Below are 24,533 nucleotides of genomic sequence, written 5' to 3' on the forward strand. Positions count from 1 at the left end.
TTTCCTTACCACGGTACCACTTGCGATTTCTTAGATTTTGTGGTAGATGCCTTACTGTATTGATTATTATGGTACGCAGCATTATCTAGCACAAATATCCCTAATATCTAAATCTATTCCCATGATCATGGGGGTAGATTTAAGTAGAGTTTGTTTTCCACCCATTTCATGAAATTTTTGGAGTTCATGTTGTCATGATAATCCCCAAATGCTACGTTTCTACATCAGCAGATCATTACTTATGAATTTCACTGGCACCATCCAGAATTATTGCTCCGTCTCCTTTTGATATAGGACAAAGTATGCCCTGATCAGAACTGTCTGACCATGTTTTGTGTGAGATATGAGAAGATAAAATGTTCGTTTCATCTATATAAACAATGGGACGCTTTTCTTCTCTGTAATATTTAATACATCTGAAAAACATACTCTTTATTCTTGTATTTCATCATTTTCAATTATTTCTATTTTTTTTTGTCCATTGAAATTCTAAGCATTTCAAAATTTTCCTGACACACCATTTCTTTTTTTGGTTTTTTCTGAGCAAAAAAGGCTTTGGTGTTATCATCGCCCAGACATGACATTTGTTGCAATAAACAAACACATATCACATTTTACACCTTAATTAGAACAATAAAACTTAACTGCTGCAGGGCAACTAGCATGAAGAGCCGATACACACCACAATAAAATTAAATATGTGAGTATAAATGAACGACCTTAAGAAATAACAACACCTGGTTTAAAATTTCCTTATTGCTGCCTAGGATTCATCGAATGTTTCTAGGCAATTTATATTAAGTTACAAGGCCGTGCAACTTCTGCAATGTACAAGGATGTGGCCCACAGTCAAGTGGCTGTTGCATCGTATGCATAATGGAGCATTTTCTCATGATATCAACAACTCATAACTCTTGTATGTTCCAACTGCAATTGGCAGAGGACCACTTCCTCTTGGCGAACCTTTCTTCATGAGGAGTCCCATGGCAACACAGTATCTTTGATAAATTGAAGTTTGTTATCAACTGTAGCAGTGCAGTCACCTTGACACTTTGCATGAATAGTGTGTTTTACACAATTAATAAAGTCAGATATATGAGCATTGAAGGACGGTTGACTACATGCGTCTTTAGCAATGGAATCTGCACATTCAATACCCAGAATTCCCACGTGGCTAAAGATCCAGAAGAAACTTACTTGTGACGCATTTTCCACCACTCTGAAAACTAATAACCTCTTTCAGTTTATTACAAATATGTTTAGCTGTAGGAAGCACTTTTTCTTGCAAAGAGAAATTGTAAACAATTCGCCTCACTAAACATTTATTAAAACTGTGTAAATTAATAATTTTTTTCCTGTTTGTGTTATTTTATATTTGAATCAAGCGGTCACATTCTAACATCTCATTCTCTTCTTTTCTAATAGTTTTAACAGTCCTAACCAAAACCCCATATGCAGCAGCAGTTCTACTCTAAACACTTTTTCACAGAAATAATAAATGGTACACTTGGAACCGTCTATTCTTGTAATTGTTTGGCTTCTCTTTCCACAAACTGATTAACATTCCATATAATTTCCTGAGCTAGACTAAGGAGAGTTTTCCCTCTCTTAAGTTTTGACATAAAACCTTCCATAATTGTTCGGAGAACACTAAAAATATGAAAGATAATAAATATTCAATAATATTATACACCGGATAACATACTCAACATATGAAAAGCCAAAACAGAGATCAGTATAAAGAAATTAACTTTATGTGGCATGAACTACTTTGCAACTAAATTGCAACAAGATTCTTAATGTGTTTGTGTTTTATATACATATGTGTTGTGTTACTAATAATCAGATGTTATATGGTTAGATAGTGATTACAAACTCTGCTTGCCCATCCCGTTGACAGTTCAGTTCAGTTCACAAAGACAAGGACAAACCTTCAGCTCACACATTTATGCTAAAAATGTGTTTTTCTACTGACGTGTATTTATTTAATAAATATCTTTAGCAGTTGGCTTAGCTGATGCTACAGTTTAAATAATTATTAACTAACTACTAATATTCTATTACCATTTAAGAAATATTAAACTTGCACAAATAAATTTCAATGGAACAAATAACAAACAATCGTACCTAACCTGAACTAGTGAAGTTATTATAACAAAATATTTATATCACCTAAAATAAAAATCAAAAGTTAAATTTTAATGGTTAAATTAATTATTTACAAAAAAACTTAAAAATACTATTTAATAAGTAAACAAATCAAATCAGCAGAAAGAAAAAAGCAAAGGACATGGTTACTTGAAATAAAATTATAAAAAATTATCTTTTTTTGCAATAACATAATTTTATAAAAGTTGAAAAAATGATGGCATTTACAAAGAGAAATGGCCAGCCAGCACTGAAAAGGAGCACCAAACTATTATAAACTAATAAAAAAGGCTTGAAAATAATCAATAAATTCTGCAAATCAGCGATTTGGAAAAGAGAATGGAAGATGGTATAATGAATTACAATTTCTAATCTAAGATCTCAAAAGAAAAACTATACTTCTGAAGCTTACCAAAATTTATGAGTTATAAACTACTGACAGTTAAATTCATATAAATCAATCCCCAAACTAAAAATAAAAAAAAATTATTTTTCACTTAAAAATTGCATTTGAAAATAAAATAAAGTAATTTCATACTTACAATATTATTAGTTTTATTACAATTAAAGGCAGCAGGTAAAACTTTTATGAATTCATTAATGAGATCATCTTGGTTTTCAAACAATTTTATTATTTCCAAGTACAGATCTGATTCAGCAAGATGTTTAGCTTCAGATTTCTTGAAATGTTTTTGTTGATGTTGAAATTTTTGTAGTAAATCTAAAAATTTTTCATATTTATCTGGCTGACTTTGAAAGCGAACCTGTATTAAAAAAATATATAAGCTATAGAAAGTTATACAAAAAATATATTATGGAATTACGCTTCTTCTTTTGCATGAAGGTTTAAAGTTCAAAATGTAATACTACATAAATAAAATCTGATGTTTTATTTATATAGTCCATCACATATCCTTCTTGTTAAAAAAAAAAAAAATTGGAAACATTTAAACATTATTGTAACTACTAAAAAATGTCTTTTGTGTTAGAGAGTTCCTAAAAAAATAATGTTACTTGCATAATATTTTTCAGAAAAATTATAAAACTAATAAAAGACCCCATCAGTTAAACCTTAAAATATTAGAAAATTCATTAACAAGTGCTCCACCCCCCTGCTGCAACTTACAGTAATAAATACAATAAAAGAAACAGTAAACACTATCATAACATACTTAAACAATAATAGAATAACACCATGTTCACTAATTTATTTACAGAGGACATGAAATTCTTCATCACTAATTTTCACTATTTGCAATACGTTCAAGATGAGCTCCTTGACCATCTATGTACCTTTGTCCAAAATTAATCATGTTCAGATATAACTGACATACTTTCAAAAGTTCTAAGGGCTGAATAAGACGTTGTGATGTTTTTTAAAGACTGTCTAAAAATCTTCATTCTTTAGACAGTTCTTTAGGTGTGTTGTAAATTACGTTTCTTAAATACTGAGAGACAAAAATCACAAAAAATAAAATAGCTTGACAACAGTGGTCACAAATCCTTACAAAGTAGACAAAAATTTTGCTAATATAGATTACTTATTTAATGTAGAGGGTAACAGAGATATCATCAACATCATTCTAACCTTAAGCTTTGTAAAGCACTCCTGGGAGCTTAACTTAAGTTTCATCAGCTCTGTATATCTGATGAGTGATAAAAAACTATCCTGACCAAATAGAAACATCCATACTTCCTGAAACAATGGCTCCGAAGATGCCTTTCAAGGATCTCATACTCAAGAGCGATACGTTTTGCAGTCTTATAGGATCAATTACAAACCTACTTAAGAATATATCCATTGTAGAAAGATGCCTCTAGAATAACCCATATTCAGCAATAAAAAATAGGCTTTTACTTAAGAAGTCACTATTCAATTAGATAAAGGAGTTAAAGAGGAGCCGTATTAAGTATATAGATTTGCACCTTCCCAGACTTGGTCCAGAATATTTATACAGTTATTATTAGTATGTTCATTAACAGCACTTACAGTTCTCTTAACCCAATTGAATTCAACTGCTGTTTGGTTAAATAAAAAGGAACAAGTTAACCAAATTAATATTAGAACTTAGATATTTTTTTAATTAATTATTAAAATTTTTTAATTTTTCTTTTGAATTATACTTTTTTATTTTTTAGTCAATACATTTTCTCATCAAATGTTTGTTTTGTGAAAATATTGAAGAAAGTGTCAAAAATTAATAGAATATTACCATTGAATTTATTTAGGACCTATTAAAATTTAGAATATTATATTTAATTTGATGTGATGCCTTCATCACATCAAATATATCCATCCTCATATATTAAGGAAAAATTTATTTTTTTTGATTAAAAAAAAATAACCTTAAAAAAAATAATTGCCATGATTTTTTTAAAAAAATCATTGTCAATAACAGTTAATGTCTGGAATGGATGAATGTATAATCATGAATGTAGTATGATTCCTCTTATATAAGGCAGTGATATTACACACTGAAATGAACACAAATTGAAATTTTACACATGAAAATTGGAGAAGGGACTTTCTTTAATAGATGTTACGATTAAATACAGCATTGAAAACTTTGTAACCATGCTGCCAGTTTATTTTTAAATAATAACAAAAATATTCTCCTCCAAAAAACAATTTAAACCAAAGAATATAAATACAAATATTAATCAATTTTAATTAAGGAAACTATATATACTTCAGGGTGGACAGGAAGTCCCTTTACTCAAGTTATGACATTTTTAGGATAAGTGCAGCTTCCCTTCTATGGTTTTAAAATGTTTACGTGGATTCCACCATATTCAAAGCACAGCTGTATGTGCCTCAAATGCTGACCAACCAGTGTCTTGGGGCTGCTCATTGTTCACATATCTGCATTTTTGAATTTCTTCTTTTACAAAAACCCAGAGTGTATTGTCATGCTTTGATGAGGCCAGGGCTTCTTGCTGGCCAAGGTAATGGTGCTTATAATTCTTCTGACCCTTGTTTGACCCAGAGATTTGGAAAAATTTCATTGGGGCTTCTGTGGACATTCAAAGAAAAATGCACTGGAGCACCATCTTGCTGAAATGTAATATCAGCGATCCCTTTTGCCGTTATTTCTATAAGCTACCACTCGTCAATTATTCTCGGATAACAGTGCCACCAAAAACATAAGGATCAAGGAGATGTTCAGCTGTCATCCCAGCCCAAATCATAACATGAGGCAAATGGTGTTTTAGTTTTTCAAAATGTGAGGTTGTCTTTTTTCCAGAAAAAAATATTTCAGTTGCAGTTTTGATAAATCGCACATTCATCTGAGAACATGATGCTCTTTTTATCGTTTGCTCTTGGAAAGCGTTCAAGTAATAACTAATATGCATAACATGTTGCCCAAAGTCACTGTCACTCAATTCATTAATTGTAGCTGAACAAAAACATTTAACTTTCAAATCCTTCCGCGTATCATCTCGCATTGTTGATCTTGAAATGCCTAACTCTGCAGAATGTTTGAAAGTTGATTTCACTGGTGATCATTGAATCAATGCTTCCACAGCAGCATCTATCTCTGTGTGGTGCATCAAGAACACTTCCCGTTGCAAAAACCTTCCTCCCCCATTGCAGTAACGTTTGCAGTGATGGTGACAATTTCCCAAAACACATAAAGAAGTCATTCTTAATGCTCTTCAATGTTTTACCAGTGTGTGGATGTTCACACACAAGCTAACAAATGCTCTTCAACAGTGAACGCACTAATATCCACCATTGTTCCATATTTGACTATGACTAAAGTCATCCACCCACAAATGAACACACTGGACGATTCCCACCACGGCTTATCCTCCCCACCTTTTCCAGCAGCAATGAGCAATATCAACAGTGAGAATTGGCAGCAGTAGAGCCCAATTAAGCTACATTTATTACAGTGTAAAGGGACTTCCTGCCCACCCTGTATTACAGTTACTTTTTACTCTATTTCAGTTATTTTATTTATTAATTAAAATTCTTTCTGAATAAATATCCAGAAAGAATTTATTTTCATTTAAATATATTAAATGAAAATAAATGAATTAATACACATACCTTTATTTTATTTACATAATTAACAGCATCACTAAAATCAAAACCATGATTCTGATTAACCACATGTGATTTGGTTGTCGACTTCAAATGAGTTTTTGGATGCATACAAGCTTTAGAATTTGATGAATCTGTCCAACTTTTAGATGGTGAACCATCCAGTTCAGAACTGTTGATTTCTCTTTTACTTTTGTCACAATCGTCAATACTACTACAACACAAATAATATTTATTGCTAGAGAATAGTTTTATAAAAACATATTAAATTAATTATTAAAAGCTTCATAAGAATTAGAATTCCTAGCGCGTAAAATTACTAACAGCTAAGAGAAAATAACTTAGGAAGCAAAATTATTGGCTGTGATAGTATATATTTACACTGACCATAAATTTCAATTTGCTTTTATTAGCAGCTGTTTATTATCAACTCCATTTTAAAATGTATCTTAGCTCTAAAATATCACCTCAAAAAACCCCTATATTACCAACCACACATAAGATTTACAATCATAAATTTGAGCAGAAAAAAAAATTATTTATTTTCACTTAACTGAATATCAAGGTCTTAATATTACATGAACTAGAAGTATTTTTACTTCTACACTTATCTACAAGAACTGTTACATTGATAATTTTTGCTTATTATTATTGTTGTCTTATACTAATGAATAAAAACATGATCTCATAATTTGTCCTAAAGGCTTCATTTTTTTGTAATTGTCATTTGCAAAAAATGAAAATTGTTAAAATGGTTTATTTTCTTTATTAGGACTAAACACTTGCAAAGACATTTTAAGTCTGTTTACAAAATAAAAAAAATAAGATTATTAATAATGAACTTAATGATTGGATTTGTGATCTTCATTAGTTTAAAATGCAGTCAGAGTTATTTGTTTCAAGGTTAAACGGTTGGAACCTCTCCAAAAGTAGCACTAAAACATATTTTTTCTGTGTTAGGCAGCAATAATTTCAGCACCTGTACTCCTTACAAGATAATATAGTTTACTGCAATAATGTAAATTCTTTATTGAATTTATGAGACAGCATCACAATTCTATGAAATAGATTGTTTATAGATTCTTCTAAAATGTGTTTGAAAGTTGCCCTCCGTCACAATGGACACAAGAAACCATCAATTCCTCTTGTTTATGGAACACAATTTGTGCTGCAAGAAGAAGGCTGAGGAATATAAAGAATTGGTGAATGAACTACTTGAAAACTTTAAAATAAACTGAAATGCAATAAAAATATACATGTTACATTTACAGTTTAACTTTTTCCCACTTAATCTTGCCGATGTAAGTAGTGGGCAAAATGAATGCTTTCATCAGGATATATCGGTGATGGAAACATACTAGGGAAAATGGAGCCGGAATGTGCTTGCAGATTACTGCCAGAAAAGAGACTCCAGAGACTGAATTTAGAGAAAAGTAAAAAAAGGCAGATGTTAGTTAAGATAATATAATGCTGCAGGCTATACTACCATTTAAAGAATTATGTTCTCTTTAAATCCATGTAATTAAACAAATTATGCTCTTCATTCAACTTTGGCTTGTTGATTTGAAATCAGTACAAAAGATACTATAAGACACTATACATCATGAAGACAAAAAATATTTTCTGTAGACCAGTGATGTGGGCAATATCTCGTTATACTTAACATAGAATATTTATATGTGCTAATAATGAGTGGAAAAATGTTTATTACAGGTTTATACATTAAATTTTGATGTACTTGGTATTATTGCAACAATGAAATCTTTGTTAAAATTTCAAAAGTTGCTCTTTAAGTTTGTTAACTACATTGAAGTCATGCTGAAGGTTACCTTTACCCTCTTTGTTCAATTTAATGGTTGAAATAGATGTTTGCTTAAAAGAACTTTCCTTTACTTTTAATAAATAATATTAAAACAGTGTAAATGCAAAATAATATAAAACAGTTCAAAATAAAATAATAAAAGTAAAAGTATTTCTAGTATATTTACTTTATAATAAATAAGCCTCCTACTGTTTGTTGTTAATTTAATTTTGATCTACTGTTCTTTCAATAATTTATTAGTTACATTCTAAAAAACACTGTATTAATAATTCAAGAATTAAAAAACAAAAAGTGCAAAAAGTCTTTAAAAAATCAAATAATATAAGAATTAAAGATAGACAGTAAAAATTCATTAACACTTTAATAATATTCTAACATTACTTAGCTTTTTAAAATTTTTACAGTGAAATATATGTATGGTATGAATTAAAACACTCCAGACAATAACCTGGCTTGCTATCGCACTCTTGGCAGAAAGATGTCACCTTACGCACTGTTCTGTTTGCGTCTTTGCTACTCATTGATTGCCAAAGATTCTGATAGCAACCACAACATGTTTTTTTTTTCATCTCAGACCTTCGGGTTTTATAAATGTGTGATGAATTCTCTTGCCTACTCCTTTTTCTATATCAATTGTTTTTGGTTTACTTACCACACTATTTGATAACACCCTCCTAAATTCTGTTATTGTCATTTTTTTTACCTGGTATCATTTTATAAATGATCCAGGCATTAACAATGGCAACTCAAAAAATTAATTCAAATGTAACCTTGCGGTATCATTTTATACTGTTACGCAAAACAGAATGGTAGGACATCTGGTCACTAATGTCTACTCCTTTTTTTGCTTTATTATAATGAATAACATACCTTGGTTTCTTCACTAGTTCACATTTTCTGTTTGTCTTTCCTATGTCAACTAATTTTGCATCATGGGAATACACTGTTGTCAACATTAATACAAGCCATTTGTCGTGCCATTTTATAACTTCAATTTTTTTCTTTTTTGGACTGAAGATTTCCCCACGTTTTATTTTCAATTATTTCTTTGAGAGACTCTTTTTTAATTACTTTGCAAGATACCACAATAAGTAATTTTCATTTTTAATAATTTCTCTCAGAGACATACCAGAGTAAAAATTATTTATTATTTCTATTATTATTGTTGAAGTTGTGATTACTACAATTATTATTTGTTTATTAGTGACATTTATTATTATTATTATTATTAGTGTTTGCTATTGTTATTATACTGATTATTATCGTGAATTGTTTTTTAATTGTCAGTATTATTATTGATTTGTCTTATTTTATTCATGTTCTTAAACTAATAAATTGTAATTATATAAACATTTTCAATTGTCAATATATCGCTATCCTGACTGAGCCATGAACACGCAACAATATTAAACATGTAAAATATTATAAAAATTTATAAAGAAAAAAATAAAACATACACTTCTTTCACACATGCACGCTGATGATCCGACTTATTTTCTGACACAGCAGTAGTAGAAGTTTGTGGATTTAATGGTACCACTTCAACATCATAACCCTAGACCATTTCAGTACAAAAAAAAAATTTCATTATAACAGACCACAATTACATTAGTAACATACATTGTTTACAAATACTTCTAAACGTATATGATAAATTTGTAGTAATTTAAATGGTTTTATTAATTCAGAGATCATGTTCAATTTTTGTTTGTTCATTACTAAGATTTTCATTTCTAAGTGAATTTTTTTGAGAATGAGGAAATTAAATGTCATTATTGATTTCTTAATTAACAAGTTTTCTAGGCGAGAAAATATGAGTTTACTTTTCAAAATATTATCACCATAATTAAATTTTTGTTTACTACATTTATATGTTGTAATTCTTTGCAGTATTCAATGGAGATGTAGTAAAGATAAAGCAGTAAGTGAAACAATTTTTTATAGATTTCAGTAAATTAATGCATTCTGCTGCTAGGATGTAATCTGTGAACTGTTTATTAATTTTTTATATAATTTCTAAATGATAATATAGGATGTATAAATTTCCCAGAAAACAAATGAAAAACTGAGTGCTTATTATATAATATTTTGTTATTCCTGTAATTTTTTTTATATTTCTTTTTATTGTGGTATTATATTTTTTTATTCTTTAAATAAATTGCAACTCAAAACTAATGAAGAATTTAACAAGTTTTAATAAGTTACATACATCTATTTTTTCACAAAGTGGTAACATAAGAGTATCTTAAAAGGCAAGCTTTTCTTTCATTTAGTATAATATAATCTAAAAAAAGACATTACACTTGTTTCTTAAAATTTTATAAGTTAACCATAAGCCCCGTAGTACAGTTAATATTTAAAAAATATTATCTGTAGTAAATAAATTATTTTTATATTTTATCATTTCTGGTGGAGGAATTTTCTAACCTAAAAATGGTTTGAAGCTTCATAAAACTAAATTTTGAAATTAAACTTTTTTTTAACGGAATATATCTAAATCCAGTTATAAAATATAAATGAATTTAATATCTTATTAATGAAAATTAAAATTTGTAAATGTGCAAGGTCTAATCAAAAACTTCCCATATATTTAACTGCGCCAAGTTGAATTCTTATCATTGACTGGTAAATTATATATACCAAAGTAGCATCCCTCAAGACTAATCTACATCAATTGCACCAACCTAGTAAAGTTATTTAAAACATTTTCATGTTTCATGCATTTTCATGTTTCACAGTCTGCTTCGCAATATTCAACATGTCTGATATCCATGAGCAAAAATCAATATTAAATTTTGTTTAAAAAACAGAAAAATATTTATGGAAAATTATGAAGTTTAAAGTGGTCATTCTATAGATTACACCCATTAATTATAAATGGCTTAAACAATTTAAAGATAATCAGTCAATAGATGACTTGCATTTGAGATGTTCTTCAACATTACATGACATCACTCACATTGGATATCTAAGTTAAATTGTATGTTCTGACTGTCTTAAAAAGTTGAGAAATAACAGGGTAGGGAAGCAAGCACCTGCTCAACTATTATTCTTGTTTAAGACATTTGGTTGAAATTAAGATAACTGTGTTTCCTTATCTATCCTAAACTAAAATCAATTTGCAAAATGATAACACTGATAAACATAATTTTTGTTTCCTAACATGCAATACATGATTTTAATCTACTTTTTGATCCTGAAAACAAATATGACCTGAGAATCTTTATATCACTCACCATTTTTGAAAAATGTTTAAATTTTAATTAAAGGATTTTTTTTTTTTTCAACGTATAGTTTAAAATTTTAAGCTCCTATATTGTATTTTGTTAGCTCATTTTTAATTTTTTAACTTTGTTAAGATAATATGTAAGCTACAAATAAACAATACTAGACAAAGAATTACATCAAACCATAGTCGCATATTATGACATCATATTTAATACTGAAGAGTGAGCCTTCATGGACAAGATTAATCATGTCTGTGCAGGTCAAAACATGTAGATAAAAACACAGCTGTGTTGTTTGTATTAAACACTATATTTAGGAATGAATGCAATCTTCATTGCAATATGCAGTCAGGCCTGTACCTCACAGTGAAATTATTCCAGTTCCTAAGCCAACTGTTAATGTATGTTTCGAAAGCAGCAATGAAGAAGATAACAATGATTTTGATTTTGAATTATTTTCCAATACGCCACATCTTATATCACAAGGTGAATTAAATAACTTGGTTACGGATTTAAATTTATCAAAAAATCAAGCTAAACTGTTAGGATCAAGACTGCAAGGTTGGAATTTACTTCAAAAAAATTTTTAATTTTGGGCTTTCAAAGAGACAAAAAGAACTTTCTCAGTAGTATATTGGTAAGACTAATTTGGTTTATTGTACAAATATTGATGAGCTTATGTTGCACTTAGAACAAGTTCATAAACCTGAGGACTGGCGCCTTTTCATAGATTCGTCCAAGTATAGTTTAAAAGTGGATCTACTACACAACAGTAAAAACATCCTTCAATACCAATCGCTCATGGTATTAATTTGAAAGAGACATATGATGTGAAGAGACATTCTTGAAAAAATAAATTATAAAAACATAGCTGGAACATATGTGGTGATTTGAAAGTTATATTTTGTGTTATACACAAAATATAACTTTGTGTGTAACAAATGCTGTAAATTAACAAATATACAGCATCTTACCATAAGCTATTTTATTTAATTCAAATCATCATATACCAGATCTCATTATAGATAGATTAATATCAATTATTTATTATTACTACAAATTATTTGATACTCATTTCGTAAAAATTAGTTCATTTCTGAAGTTATATAGACAATAAACATAGATATTACAATTACACTGCCCTCTGGCAGAGCAAGGTAAAAATAAAATATAATGTTTAAACAGTAGATTAGTGATGTTGATAGTAGAGTAAATGCATAAAAAAACCTCTGATGAGTTTAAATATCTTTCAGGTTACAGAAAAAGTTATCAGTTTTAAAATCATTACCACTGGTATCATAAACATTATTATTGTTGTATTATTATTATGAAACTTACCACATAAACTTATATTTCTGTTTATATCAATACATACCTCAACATTTCGTAAAATTTTAATTCTGCACCACGGATGTAAAAATGTATTAAAACCAAAAATCAGATCAGGGTGCTCTTTGAACAAATCAGCAACTCGTTTAACAACACCAGTTGTATCAATACTGCAAAAAGAAAAACAGAAACTAATAAAAATTGAATTACTTAAAAAGTACAGTATGAGCTATAAAATATTTTTTAAAACAATTAAAACTATGTTAAATAGAACATCTCAATTCTTAAACTTCAATTTTTGAAATCTGCACCAAATTAGATCAACTAACAACTCAATATTGGTATTACTTTCAAATAATTAACATTAATATAAATTTGAAATCGTATTATTTTTTCAAGTTTTATTTGAAATGGTTTTATGTGCTATTATTTTATTGTATATTTTTATTTTTAAAAATGTGGATGGGCCTACAAAAATCAATGTTGCTTCTATAAAAAAAAGATCCTTGAAACAAATTAAAAAACAAGAAACCTTCGTCTTAAAGAAAAAAAAAGTAAAATAAATATAAAGAGAAAAAACATTAACAGACTACTACTGAGGTTGAGTTAAGGCTCTCTTAAATTACCAAGTATGAATAATTTTCTTGATTTTTACTTTCCTGTCTAGCACTATAGCTTTAGAAGGAAAAGTATTGTAATCATTTCATTTTGAGCATATGTGGTATTCAGTGGATCTTTACATTTTGACACCTAAGGAAGCCAAAAAACTGGATGGAAATTTTTCAGATGTTCTTATGTATGCATGTGTGTTGCACCCTAAATCACCTTGTATTTCCAAAACTACTTGACCGATTTCAACCAGACTTTGTAAGATTACTTTTATGTATGGGGCATTGTTACCATTAAATTTTCAACTTAAAAGATCATGGAGGTGAGGCTGTAGAGCAAGGTCACCCTTAGTATCTCAAGATTTCGCCCAATTAAGTAAGGTCTTTTTATTTAAGCACATTTTTCAACAATTAAAAAAAATAATATTTCCAAAAAAACATTTGCAAAATCGCACCCCAGCCCAAAAAAAATGCTCTAAATAAACTAGCGGCTAAGTGGGTACATTCTCATTAGTATCCCCTCTCACCACAAGAAATGCTAGTGTAGCACCAATATACAGCTGCTGTAGTATGTTGTTACGTCAAAGGTGACTGGTAGACATCCCACATGAACGAAATTAGCACACGCTTTAGTTAGAATCATTGAATTAGATAAACAAAAAATATTATATTTAAAAAAAATGATAAATATTTTAAATTAAGTTGCATGTTTGTTTAAGTCATGGCATCAGAAAAAACCACATGAAGGGAAAGTCCTATAACTGTGTTGTCAGCATTTGTTTTTACATGAATATAAAAATAACATCAGGCTTTGTATTATTATGCTACAACAACAATCTAATCTTGTTGACTAAGCAATAACAATATAATAAGCTCCTCTTATTATTCAAGTCAATTAAAAACTAAAAATTATCACATACACAAAAAAATAGAGTAGTAAAATTATATATATACAAGAAATTTGCCCCAGATTTTTCCCACACATTTGATCAGCAAATTCAATACTAAATTAAATTTCTTTAATATTATATTATTAGTCTTATCAGTATTGCATTAGCAGTAATTGTACTAATAATTATAGCATATGTTTACAATTTAAAATTTAATGAACACATAAAAAAAGGATCCAATTCAGCACTATTACAGGCTATCTCCCATAACACTGAATTTTTTTAATACTTTCTATTAAAACAGTTCATGCAAGAAAAGATACCTAGCAGTAAATTTATAAGAAAATTTAATTTCAATTAAATAATTCATATTTCATTAAAAAAACAACCTAACTATTAAAAAGTGTGATTTTTATCTATTGGATTGTTAAACAGGTGCCGGACTATAGTCCAAATTCCAATATACTTTCTTTTTTTAAATTAATCTATAGATGAAGCAGTTATCTGATGAAAATCCATCATTTTTTTTATTATTGGTTCACAAGATACTAACATTATGATAATTGATTCCATTTTAAGAAGATAAGTATATACATGTACATATATACTTATTTTCTTATATACATTCCAAATTACAAACTAAAACTTTTTTAATAACTATTTTCTTTGCAATTTTTTCCCTAATACAGGAATATAAAAAGGAAGCTATATGTATAACAAGTAACCATTTCATAATTAATTCAGCAATCCTTACTTTCAAAGTAAGGATTTGTGTATATAAAAATATAACAAGATTAATATTAAAGATAAACCACAAAAAAAGTTAACTAAAACTAAACGATTAGATAACATCAATCCTGAAAACTTTTACAGATTCTTCATAATTTAATCAATACTATTTTCTATATGTATAACAAGTAACCATTTCATAATTAATTCAGCAATCCTTACTTTCAAAGTAAGGATTTATGTATATAAAAATATACTAAAAAACATATATAACAAGATTAATATTAAAGATAACCCACAAAAAAAGTTAACTATAACTAAAAGATTAGATAACATCAATCCTGAAAACTTTTACAGATTCTTCATAATTTAATCAATACTATTTTCTCTACCAGGCAATCCAGCTAAAGATTTAGAGGACAGTCCTCATTTTGCACTATAGAAACGGATTGATTATAGTTAATTATATTAACCACAGTAAGAGGTTAGGGATAGGAAAAAATTAGGCTAAATTACTGAACAGAAATATGTGAAAGGCTGGTATACCTCATTCAGTTTTGCGTAACTAGTGAAAATAATGTTTTTGTGATTTAAAATACACATAAATTTAATTTCCTCAAATGATTTTTGCGGAATTGTAGATAAAACAATAGAAACGGGTAAAACTGCTGTTACTTTAAGTATCAGTATGAGTACCCGCTGTGGTTACTTCACATAAAGAAAGAGAAAATTTGTACAACCAAATTTTTTTATATTTCAGTACATTTTAAGTATAATAATTATTACTTTTAAATATATCATTTTCTCAGCAACTTATTCGATGCTATTCTATCATGAAATCATGCTTAGAATGCAAAAAAAAAGTTTTTATGGCTCAGAGAAAAGTAGCCCACTTAGATATTTATTTATTAATCTTTGATTTTATATCTGCTCTAATCAGAGTTTACTTACAGTTTCCCTTGATTCTTCAAGGCAAATTCTGGGGCATTATTTTCTTCATCATACTGTTGCATGCATACACCTCCATTTAATGTACAATTTCTTACTGATCTAAATAAATGAACTATTTATTTAATTTATTAAATATAGTAAAGATAAAGTTTTATTGTAGGAAAATAATTTGATTATAAAATATAATAATTAAAAAAAATACTAGATTTAAGGTGGAAGTGGTTTTGTGGTTTCACAGTTAGTGATGAATGCGTTTAATATAAATTGCATGTTACTATATTTTTTAATATACATTTATTTTAAATTTAGAAGTACACAGTGGATTTATCACAATCATTGAAACCAAAAAAACTACTTCCATCTTAAATCTAATTTTTTATTTTTACTATATGTTTATTTAAAATTAGCCCACCGGGCTGGTCTAGTGGTTAACTCTTGTCACAAATCAGTTGTTTAACAGCTGATTTTCGAGGAAGGTTCTGAGGTTCAAAACCTAATAAAAGTTAATGGCTTTTATATGGATTTGAATACTAGACAGTGGAAACCAGTGTACTTTGGTGGGTGGGGTTCAATTAACCGCATATCTCAGAAATGGTCAGCCTGAGTCTGTACAAGCCTATACTTCATTTACATGTCATATATTTCATCCTCATCTCATCGGGCCATGGGAAGATTGCTTATTGCTCACTAGGAGAACAGATTGTTCTCCTTGATTGCAAGTAGACAAGGAAAATAAAATAAAAATTTTTTTATTTTAATTAATTTATTATTTTTTATTTGTTAATGTATGTTTTTTTGTTATTTTATGTTACCATTTTGAAAATGGTAATTGAATAATTTTATATTTCTTGAGAATTTTAATATATTAAATTAGTAATAAATTAAAATAATACAGAACATATTGGACTGTCCATTTGCAAAAATATACATAAAATTACAGAATAATTTCAATCCTTATCATTAAAATGAAAAGAGCTGCTTTATAATTAAAAAATTAAAATAAATTTAATATAAACAAAAACCGATTTTATAATTAAAATTCCAGTGAAAGAAAATCATGCTATAATTAAACATTATAAATTCTAACAAACACAATTAACCATTTAATTAAATATAATTTGTATTCCAATATGTTAGTAATATAAAATTACATTTTGAGAAATTTTAAGCTATAAACATCGATAAACATTAACAACTATTAGTTTTACTTTTTAAATACGCAATACTTTTTTCCTAATATTAATATCAGAATAAAAAAAAGAAAATTCTAAGTTCAAGCCAAATTATTATCAAATCATAAAATTAAGGACAACAATTAAGTAATATTTTAGGCTAAGCCTATAATATTACTTAACACTGTTTTAATTGGATTCTGTACAATTTACATAACTGTACAGGTTTGGGAGTCTTATGAAAGCAAAATTTACAAAGTCAAAAACACAAATAAAATAAATAAAATATGTAATTTGATTTTTACAAAATCATGACAACTATTTTGACATGCAGTAACTGACAGGCACTTGTAAAATAAAATATTACAGGTACACAGTACCTGTATTCTGTTCGTTACATCTGAGATAGGTACTGTGTGCTGAAATAGCTGTCATGGTTTTTTAAATAAATTTTGTGAAAATCAAATTACATATTTAGTTTATTTTCTTTTTGTTATGATGAATTTTCTTCAAGTAATGGCTTCATCCATCGATTAAATTACAATATATACTTTTTAATAGAGTACAAAGATTCAGTAACAATTTCTAAATTTAGATTAATTTTATTTAACATGGGCCGTTGGTACATAAATTATATAAAAAATTATAAATATAAATTTATAAATCTGTTTACCAACAAATATGTGTTATAATATCTGTTGGTAAGTGGATTTATAATTTTTTATATAATCTCTGAATTGTTACTAATAATGACACTGATGTATGGTTTTCAAATTAGATATGATATATAAAAATGATTGTACTCTGGTATGATCTTAAAATTCTTATACTGGCATTTTATTTATTTTGAAAAGCAAAATGTCCCTTTTATAATAAATATTTTTAATTTTCATGTTTACTTTATTAGTATTGGTTTCTTAATAGAAATATTTTTTTTTATATCAAAAGTGAAATATTTTTTATTACCAAATTAATATTATTATAAGCTACTTTACTTTCTCACGAACTTATTTTTAGGAAACAGAAATCACTTTATAAAGTTCTTGTTCAGAGAATTTCCAAAGAAACAACAACAAGAAGTAATGTAGACTCAACAAAAAACAAAACAGTTAAAAATAATACAAAATACTACTTGAAGTAGCAACATATTTTTTATATACAATTTACAATTCAAACATACTTTCATTACAGTAAAACAATGTTTAATTTTAAAATATTTCTTACAAATATAAATTATATGAAATATTCAATTTTAGAAACTTGTAGGTACACTTTTTATGCTGTAAGAGAAAATAGTATCAACACATAGGACTACAATTATAACTAGATACATGTATTAATACTACTGAAATATTTATAAAAAAAGTAATCTTGGCAGCAAGAGTATATGTAGCAACTGCAGTAACACAACAAATTTTTACGTAGAGGCAAACAACAGCAGACATGATGATTGTCATGCAAACTGGTATGAAAATTCTATAAAAATAAATATAGCAATTATAAAATTTATAATAAAAAGTAATTAAACATTTTCTGTGAACTTTATGTAATAATATTATTATTAATAAAAGTGTGAAAATTAAAGTTTATAAAAAATTTATATATATATATATATGAATTGTGTCATATTAGAAGTAGAAATGAAGATGATTGGAATAAATTATGAGTACTAAAATAGTAGAGCAAGTTACCACGCAATAAATAATATCTCAAAATGAAAATAAATTAATTGTATAAGTACTGGCAGAGTCAATCACGCCAGAAAAAAAAACATGGAAAACTCTAATGTATGCTAGCGTAGTGATGTTAGAGATTATGTTAATAGATTATTGTAAATACTACTGTAGATGTTATCATTCACAAGTAAGTCATGATCTTCAACTAAAAATACTCATTTTAAAGTTTTATTTAAAATTGTAATTTTTTATTTATTTATTTTAATTGTTAATTTCTTAATTAATATTTTATATTTTATACATTGCTTTTTTTACTGATTACTGTTTGTTCAACTACATAATTTAATAATTTATTTCAATATCTGTTTACCTTTCTTTAAGTGTATTACTCAATGCATGTAATTAGAATTATCATTAAATGTTTAAGAACAATAATTAGTGGCAGTTACTTAAATTATGTGTTAGTCAAATTGTAATGTAAACCTATTAATATATTTATTTAATAGTAATATTTCATATTTGTTGTACATTGATTATGTAATATGATATTTCTAAAACTGTTTATGTTCAGTACATTGAAAGAAAATCTAATAAATAAATACTATTGGGCACCAACTGTCAATTGTATTAGTAGAAGCATATATTTTTTCAACCACAACAAATATTTTCTTAAAAAATAGATATATTATACATACAAGTTTCATCTAAATTTGAATACACAAGAACAAATTTCAGCACAGTAAAAATATGTATAAACTGTTAGGAAGTTAACATGTTATTTAATATGAAAAGTAGAATGGAATGTATATATAATGTTTGTATAATTTTAAACAGTGAAAACATGTCCAATTAAATAAAAATATAAAGTTTGTCTTCATTTCTAGATTCTCATATCAATGGGTCAATTCATTTAAAAAAAATTACAGCATTAATTATAAAAAAATAACACTAAACAATATTTCTATTCAAGTTACCTCAATAATTACACTTAACTTCCTGTATTCTGAATCAGTTATTTAATAATTTTAAAGTAATAATTGATGGTAAAAGAATAACAATATTTGTTGTAAGTAATAAATTCATACAACTAATAAATTATTTTATTAACACTGAAAACAACCTTAATATTCTACATAAATACGAAAAGGACCACCTTAATATGTTTGAATATTATGAAGTATATTAACATGAAACAACTATATACTAGATGAACAGATGTAATTGAAATCTACATCAGTTTTTTCTTACATTTTAAATACATCAGCAAAATGAAAAATTTTCAGCTATAACATTAGTTTACACTAATGTGGTAATAGTATACCAAATAGATATGAGGAACTGAAAATGTTTCACAGTAAGCAATCAAAAATATTATTTTATTTATAAAATTTGATTTAGGCTGTTATTTCATGTCTCTATTTAAAATAAATTGTATATCTTCATCAGAAAAAATAAATTATTATATGATAACAACCTACACTACAAGCATTATAGTTTTGTATGACTGTTTTGTTTGATTAATTTAATCAGTTAATGAATGTTGGTTTAAACAGTATAATACAAATTATCAAATAATATGAAAACCTGATTACTTACAGATGTGATTTAAATGCTTTCATAGTATCTAAGAAATTATCATATACTTCTGGATCATTGACAAACTTTGATTTCACTGAATCTAAGTAAGCAAGTGCATCTTCAACATTTAATTTCTTGAACTGCTGCTGCTGTTGAGAAGGCATAGTTACCGTCTCTACATCAGATAAGGATGTGTCAGGTAGTTCAGATTGTTTCTATAAATAAAAAATGAAAAAAAGTTAGATATTACAGATTACTAATCTCAAACTATTTCAACAGTTAAAAATTATAGAAAACAAGAATCTACAACTAATGGGGCATGAAATGTAATGAAGTTAACAACTTGATTGCCACAATAATTTTTGATACTGGTAGGTTCCTTTAAAAATAGGCAAGTTATGTATCCTAAAATTGTAAACTTAAAAAAAATTGTTGATGATAAAAATTTTTAATTATGAGTAATAACTCAACAAGACTATAAGCCACATACACGGGTGACTGAAGATTCGACTGATCTGACGCTGTTAGACAAGGTATAGACGACACCAAAATAGTCTACAAAACTAAACTTTAAGGTGTAAATATCCAATCATTTTCCCAGATAAAAAAATATGAATAATCAATTAATGAATGCTTTAATAAAGATAAAAATGTAAACTAGAAAATTATTATATTTCTATCAGATCAACAAGGAAGCGCCAGTTGGTCTTTTTACGGGCGAAGCAGTAAATGTAACAAAAGGCGAGGTAAAAAACTTTAAATAAAAGCCTCTTCCGGTAAATTGCATCAAAATGACGCAACCTCGACATAATGTCAACAACAACATAACCTCAAATGCATAAGCGTTGCACGTTAAAATCTATGAAAATTATATGGGAAATTACATAAAAAATGGATTATACTAAACACAATCATTCAATACATTAAAAAGGCTTTGTTTAGTAACAACTGGCACACAATAAACTATGGCTGAATCATATTATTTTTCAAAAATGTTATTAAAAATTAAAAAAATATTCAAGAAAAGTAATACAGTAACTGAGAAACTAACCAAAAGGTAAATAATAAAAATATCTAATAACATCATTAGAATACGTACATTATTCATTGCTAATACCGATAAACAGATCATACAATCAAACGCTTATCATTACAACTGATTCCAACGAACACGAACGTTAATTTTGACGTAGATCGCAGCACAAGTTTATGTTGCGGTAGGAAAAAAAAGGCGCGAACCCTTGAAATTTCTCTCCTCAAAATACGATTTTAGTTATTAAATTGTTTTTTAACTGTTTTAATCAAATTTTCTCATTAAATTCTATGATTTACATTACGAAATTTGACTAAAATTTTATAAAAAATTAAAAATAAATAGAATTACTCACTTCCTAAATAATGTATAATTTTTTCTGTTTATTAATTTTATTATTTCTGTAGTCATTTATTAGCATTTTTGTTTTTTTCTATTTATTACTTTTCTCCTACAGGTGTTTTAATATGACAATATATACAAGTATAATTTTGCAGCATACTTTAATTATCTGTAACTAATTATAGCTTATATACTTCATGTTTAGATTTAAGTCAGATTAATCCTGGATTACTAGTTTAGGAATACAGTATGTGTTACTGTTGTATATTTTGGCATGCGTTCATGAATGTAGTGGATTATTCCATTATTATCTTTTTCGGATTTAAATTTGAGTTTTCTTCATCATTTTCAATTACTCTGCATTAAAAAAGCGAAAAGTAGAATGCAACAAGTGTAGATGTGCGTGTGTGTGTGTGTTTTAAATTTTATTAATATATACTACCTAGTATAGAATATTGAGATAAGACATATGTTATCTTAATTTTATCATGAAAGTACTTTCATGGGATCTCGCATCCTCAGGCATGATATTGTCATATTCCGTACTAAATGGTTTATATTAATAGAACTTAAAATATAATTTAACAGTACAGAAAAATAACATGAATCTTAAAAGGATTAATTTCAGTAAAATAATATATATATATATATATATATAAATTTAAAGAATTTGATCAACCTAAATACATGTGAACAATTATTGACTTGAACAATTTAAGAAAAAAAAAAATCAATTACAACTGAGGATGTGAGAAATTCGCAAAAATGTTTTTGTATGTATGATAAAATAAGGTGTCATCCTACTTTATTTGTTGTTCTGTAATTAGTTTGATCAAATTCTTTAAATTTATATACTAGCACAAAGGAATATGATTCTTAAACAAACTGACTTTAGAAAAATATATATTAACAAACAACTCCAATATCCTGGAAAAAATATAACAATTCTATTTTATGAAGACTAATAATCATAAAATTGACCTAAAATTTCAGTATACAATAATTGAAACAGATAATATCAAAATACAATAATATTTAGAAACAACATTTAGAATTTAAAAAAATGTATAATTACAATGAGTATAAGAGATAATTGTGACCTACTTAACACTTATTTTTATTACAATAACGTGAGGTAATTTCTGGAAACTAAGTTGATGACCACTTGTAATAATCTGCACAGTATAATTGTTTTCCTTTAAGTGTTCTATTTTCCTAGTATATTTTAATTTATGCACAATAGAAAACACCAGTCCAAAAATTGAAAGTACAGTGTGTATTGGTGTCAGCTAAATAATCAGTTTTACAATGTAAAAAAACTGGAAAAATAGTTGTCAAAATAAATGTATAGTAAAGCAATGAACATACAGTAATTAAATGTATGGCCAGTATCTAATCCAGTGATATTATGAAATTAGCTACTTATTTATTTGTAATATATCTAGTTAATTGTACATGTACATATACAGACTTAAAAATAGTCTATTAAAACTAGTTTATTAGAACTAACTTATTACATGTGCATGAACAGCTTTCTTTCTTTCTTTCTTTCTTTTTCCTGTTTAGCCTCCGGTAACTACCGTTTAGATAATTCTTCAGAGGATGAATGAGGATGATATGTATGAGTGTAAATGAAGTGTAGTCTTGTACATTCTCAGTTCGACCATTCCTGAGATGTGTGATTAATTGAAACCCAACCACCAAAGAACACCGGTATCCACGATCTAGTATTCAAATCCGTGTAAAAATAACTGGCTTTACTAGGATGTGCATGAACAGCTAGAGAGGATTAACATCACCTTACTTTTAATTTAAATGTGAAAGGGTTGATTACAAATTTTAAATACCATCAATATCTTGGGTAAAAGTAAAATCTTATATTCTTTGTACCACTATAAATAGATCTTACCTGATAATTAATAATATTTAATTTATTTTAAATAATTAAATACGAGAGTGGTCCAGAAAGTAACTTGTATTTGTGCCTAGCATGGTGGGTAGGGATAGAGCTGCTATCTTAGCGTCAAAAGGTTTCTACACTCAGTACACATCAAGCTGTCGTAGCATCTGGACTGTGATTTTTCTACTTTGTTTGTTGTGAATTATTGAAATGTACGCTTCAATAGAAAATCCCACAAGTTGTGAGGTGCGTTCAGTAATTAGGTTTTTACTGGCAATAAACTTCAAACAATTGAAATTCATTGGCAACTTTGTGAGGTGTATAGAGATGGAGTAATGAGTGACCACAGTGGTCTGCCTAGCCTTGTGACTGATGAACTGACAATGAAAATCAACGATAAAATTAGTGAAAATTGCTGCATATGATTACAGAACTATCGCTTCATTTCCTCCAAATTTCATGAAGTTTACAGCATGAAAGTATATTAGAGAAGCTTGGTTCTTCACAAGTTTTGTGCAAGATGGGTGCCAAAAATCTAAGGCAGCAGATTTCTACAGTGAAGGAATTGAAAAGTTTGTTCATCGTTATGATAAGTGCCTCAATTTAAATGGCGACTATGTAGAAAAATAATTTAAGATTATTCCTTTCAAATGTATATAATAAAATTTATTTTTTTATTTTGGTTAGTGTTTTTATTTCAAAACGTAAGTTACTTTCTGGACAGTCCTCGTAATATAAAAAGAAAAAGAAGATATTTTTAATGGGTCCAGGATCTCCCTTGTATATTGCATGTTTAATGTATATATACATATGAATAACAGTTTTCATTGGCAAAACATTTCTTTCAAATAATAAATTTTGTTTACTTATTTTAAATGGACTACTGGAATAAAAACTCCATGTTCTGTAAATATGAGGTCTTTACCGATATTCATAAAATTGTAATGGTTAATGTAAACCATTTAAACAAAGAAAGTGATTTATTTAATAATTTTATGAAAATTATTTGCATGTATTAAAAATATACTTAAAATGTACCTTATTTTCTTTAGCTGCTTCCTTGTTCCAGGGATTTGTGCC

The 24,533-nt window shown here is 27.4% G+C and overlaps 1 protein-coding gene across 5 annotated transcripts in view; it reads right to left on the minus strand.

The window, feature by feature from the left end:
* LOC142331378 (paired amphipathic helix protein Sin3a-like) overlaps positions 1–21,349 on the minus strand; it is a 44,326-nt gene extending 22,977 nt beyond the window's left edge. The window contains exons 1-7 of one of the 5 annotated variants that reach the window (XM_075377254.1): positions 21,278–21,349; positions 20,197–20,393; positions 15,753–15,851; positions 12,621–12,744; positions 9,476–9,573; positions 6,203–6,410; positions 2,691–2,912 (exon numbers count right to left, since the gene is read on the minus strand). In XM_075377254.1, the coding sequence (XP_075233369.1) occupies positions 2,691–2,912; positions 6,203–6,410; positions 9,476–9,573; positions 12,621–12,744; positions 15,753–15,851; positions 20,197–20,393; positions 21,278–21,310 (981 nt within the window). In that variant the 5' untranslated portion in view covers positions 21,311–21,349. Of the gene's footprint in view, positions 1–2,690; positions 2,913–6,202; positions 6,411–9,475; positions 9,574–12,620; positions 12,745–15,752; positions 15,852–20,196; positions 20,394–20,668; positions 20,867–21,229 lie in introns of those variants that run through there. The other 4 variants (XM_075377252.1, XM_075377251.1, XM_075377256.1 and 1 more) reach the window with 4 other exon arrangements.
* Positions 21,350–24,533: the final 3,184 nt, after the last annotated feature.

The sequence above is a fragment of the Lycorma delicatula genome, chromosome 10, assembly GCF_047948215.1.
Source record: "Lycorma delicatula isolate Av1 chromosome 10, ASM4794821v1, whole genome shotgun sequence".
NCBI lineage: Eukaryota > Metazoa > Arthropoda > Insecta > Hemiptera > Fulgoridae > Lycorma > Lycorma delicatula.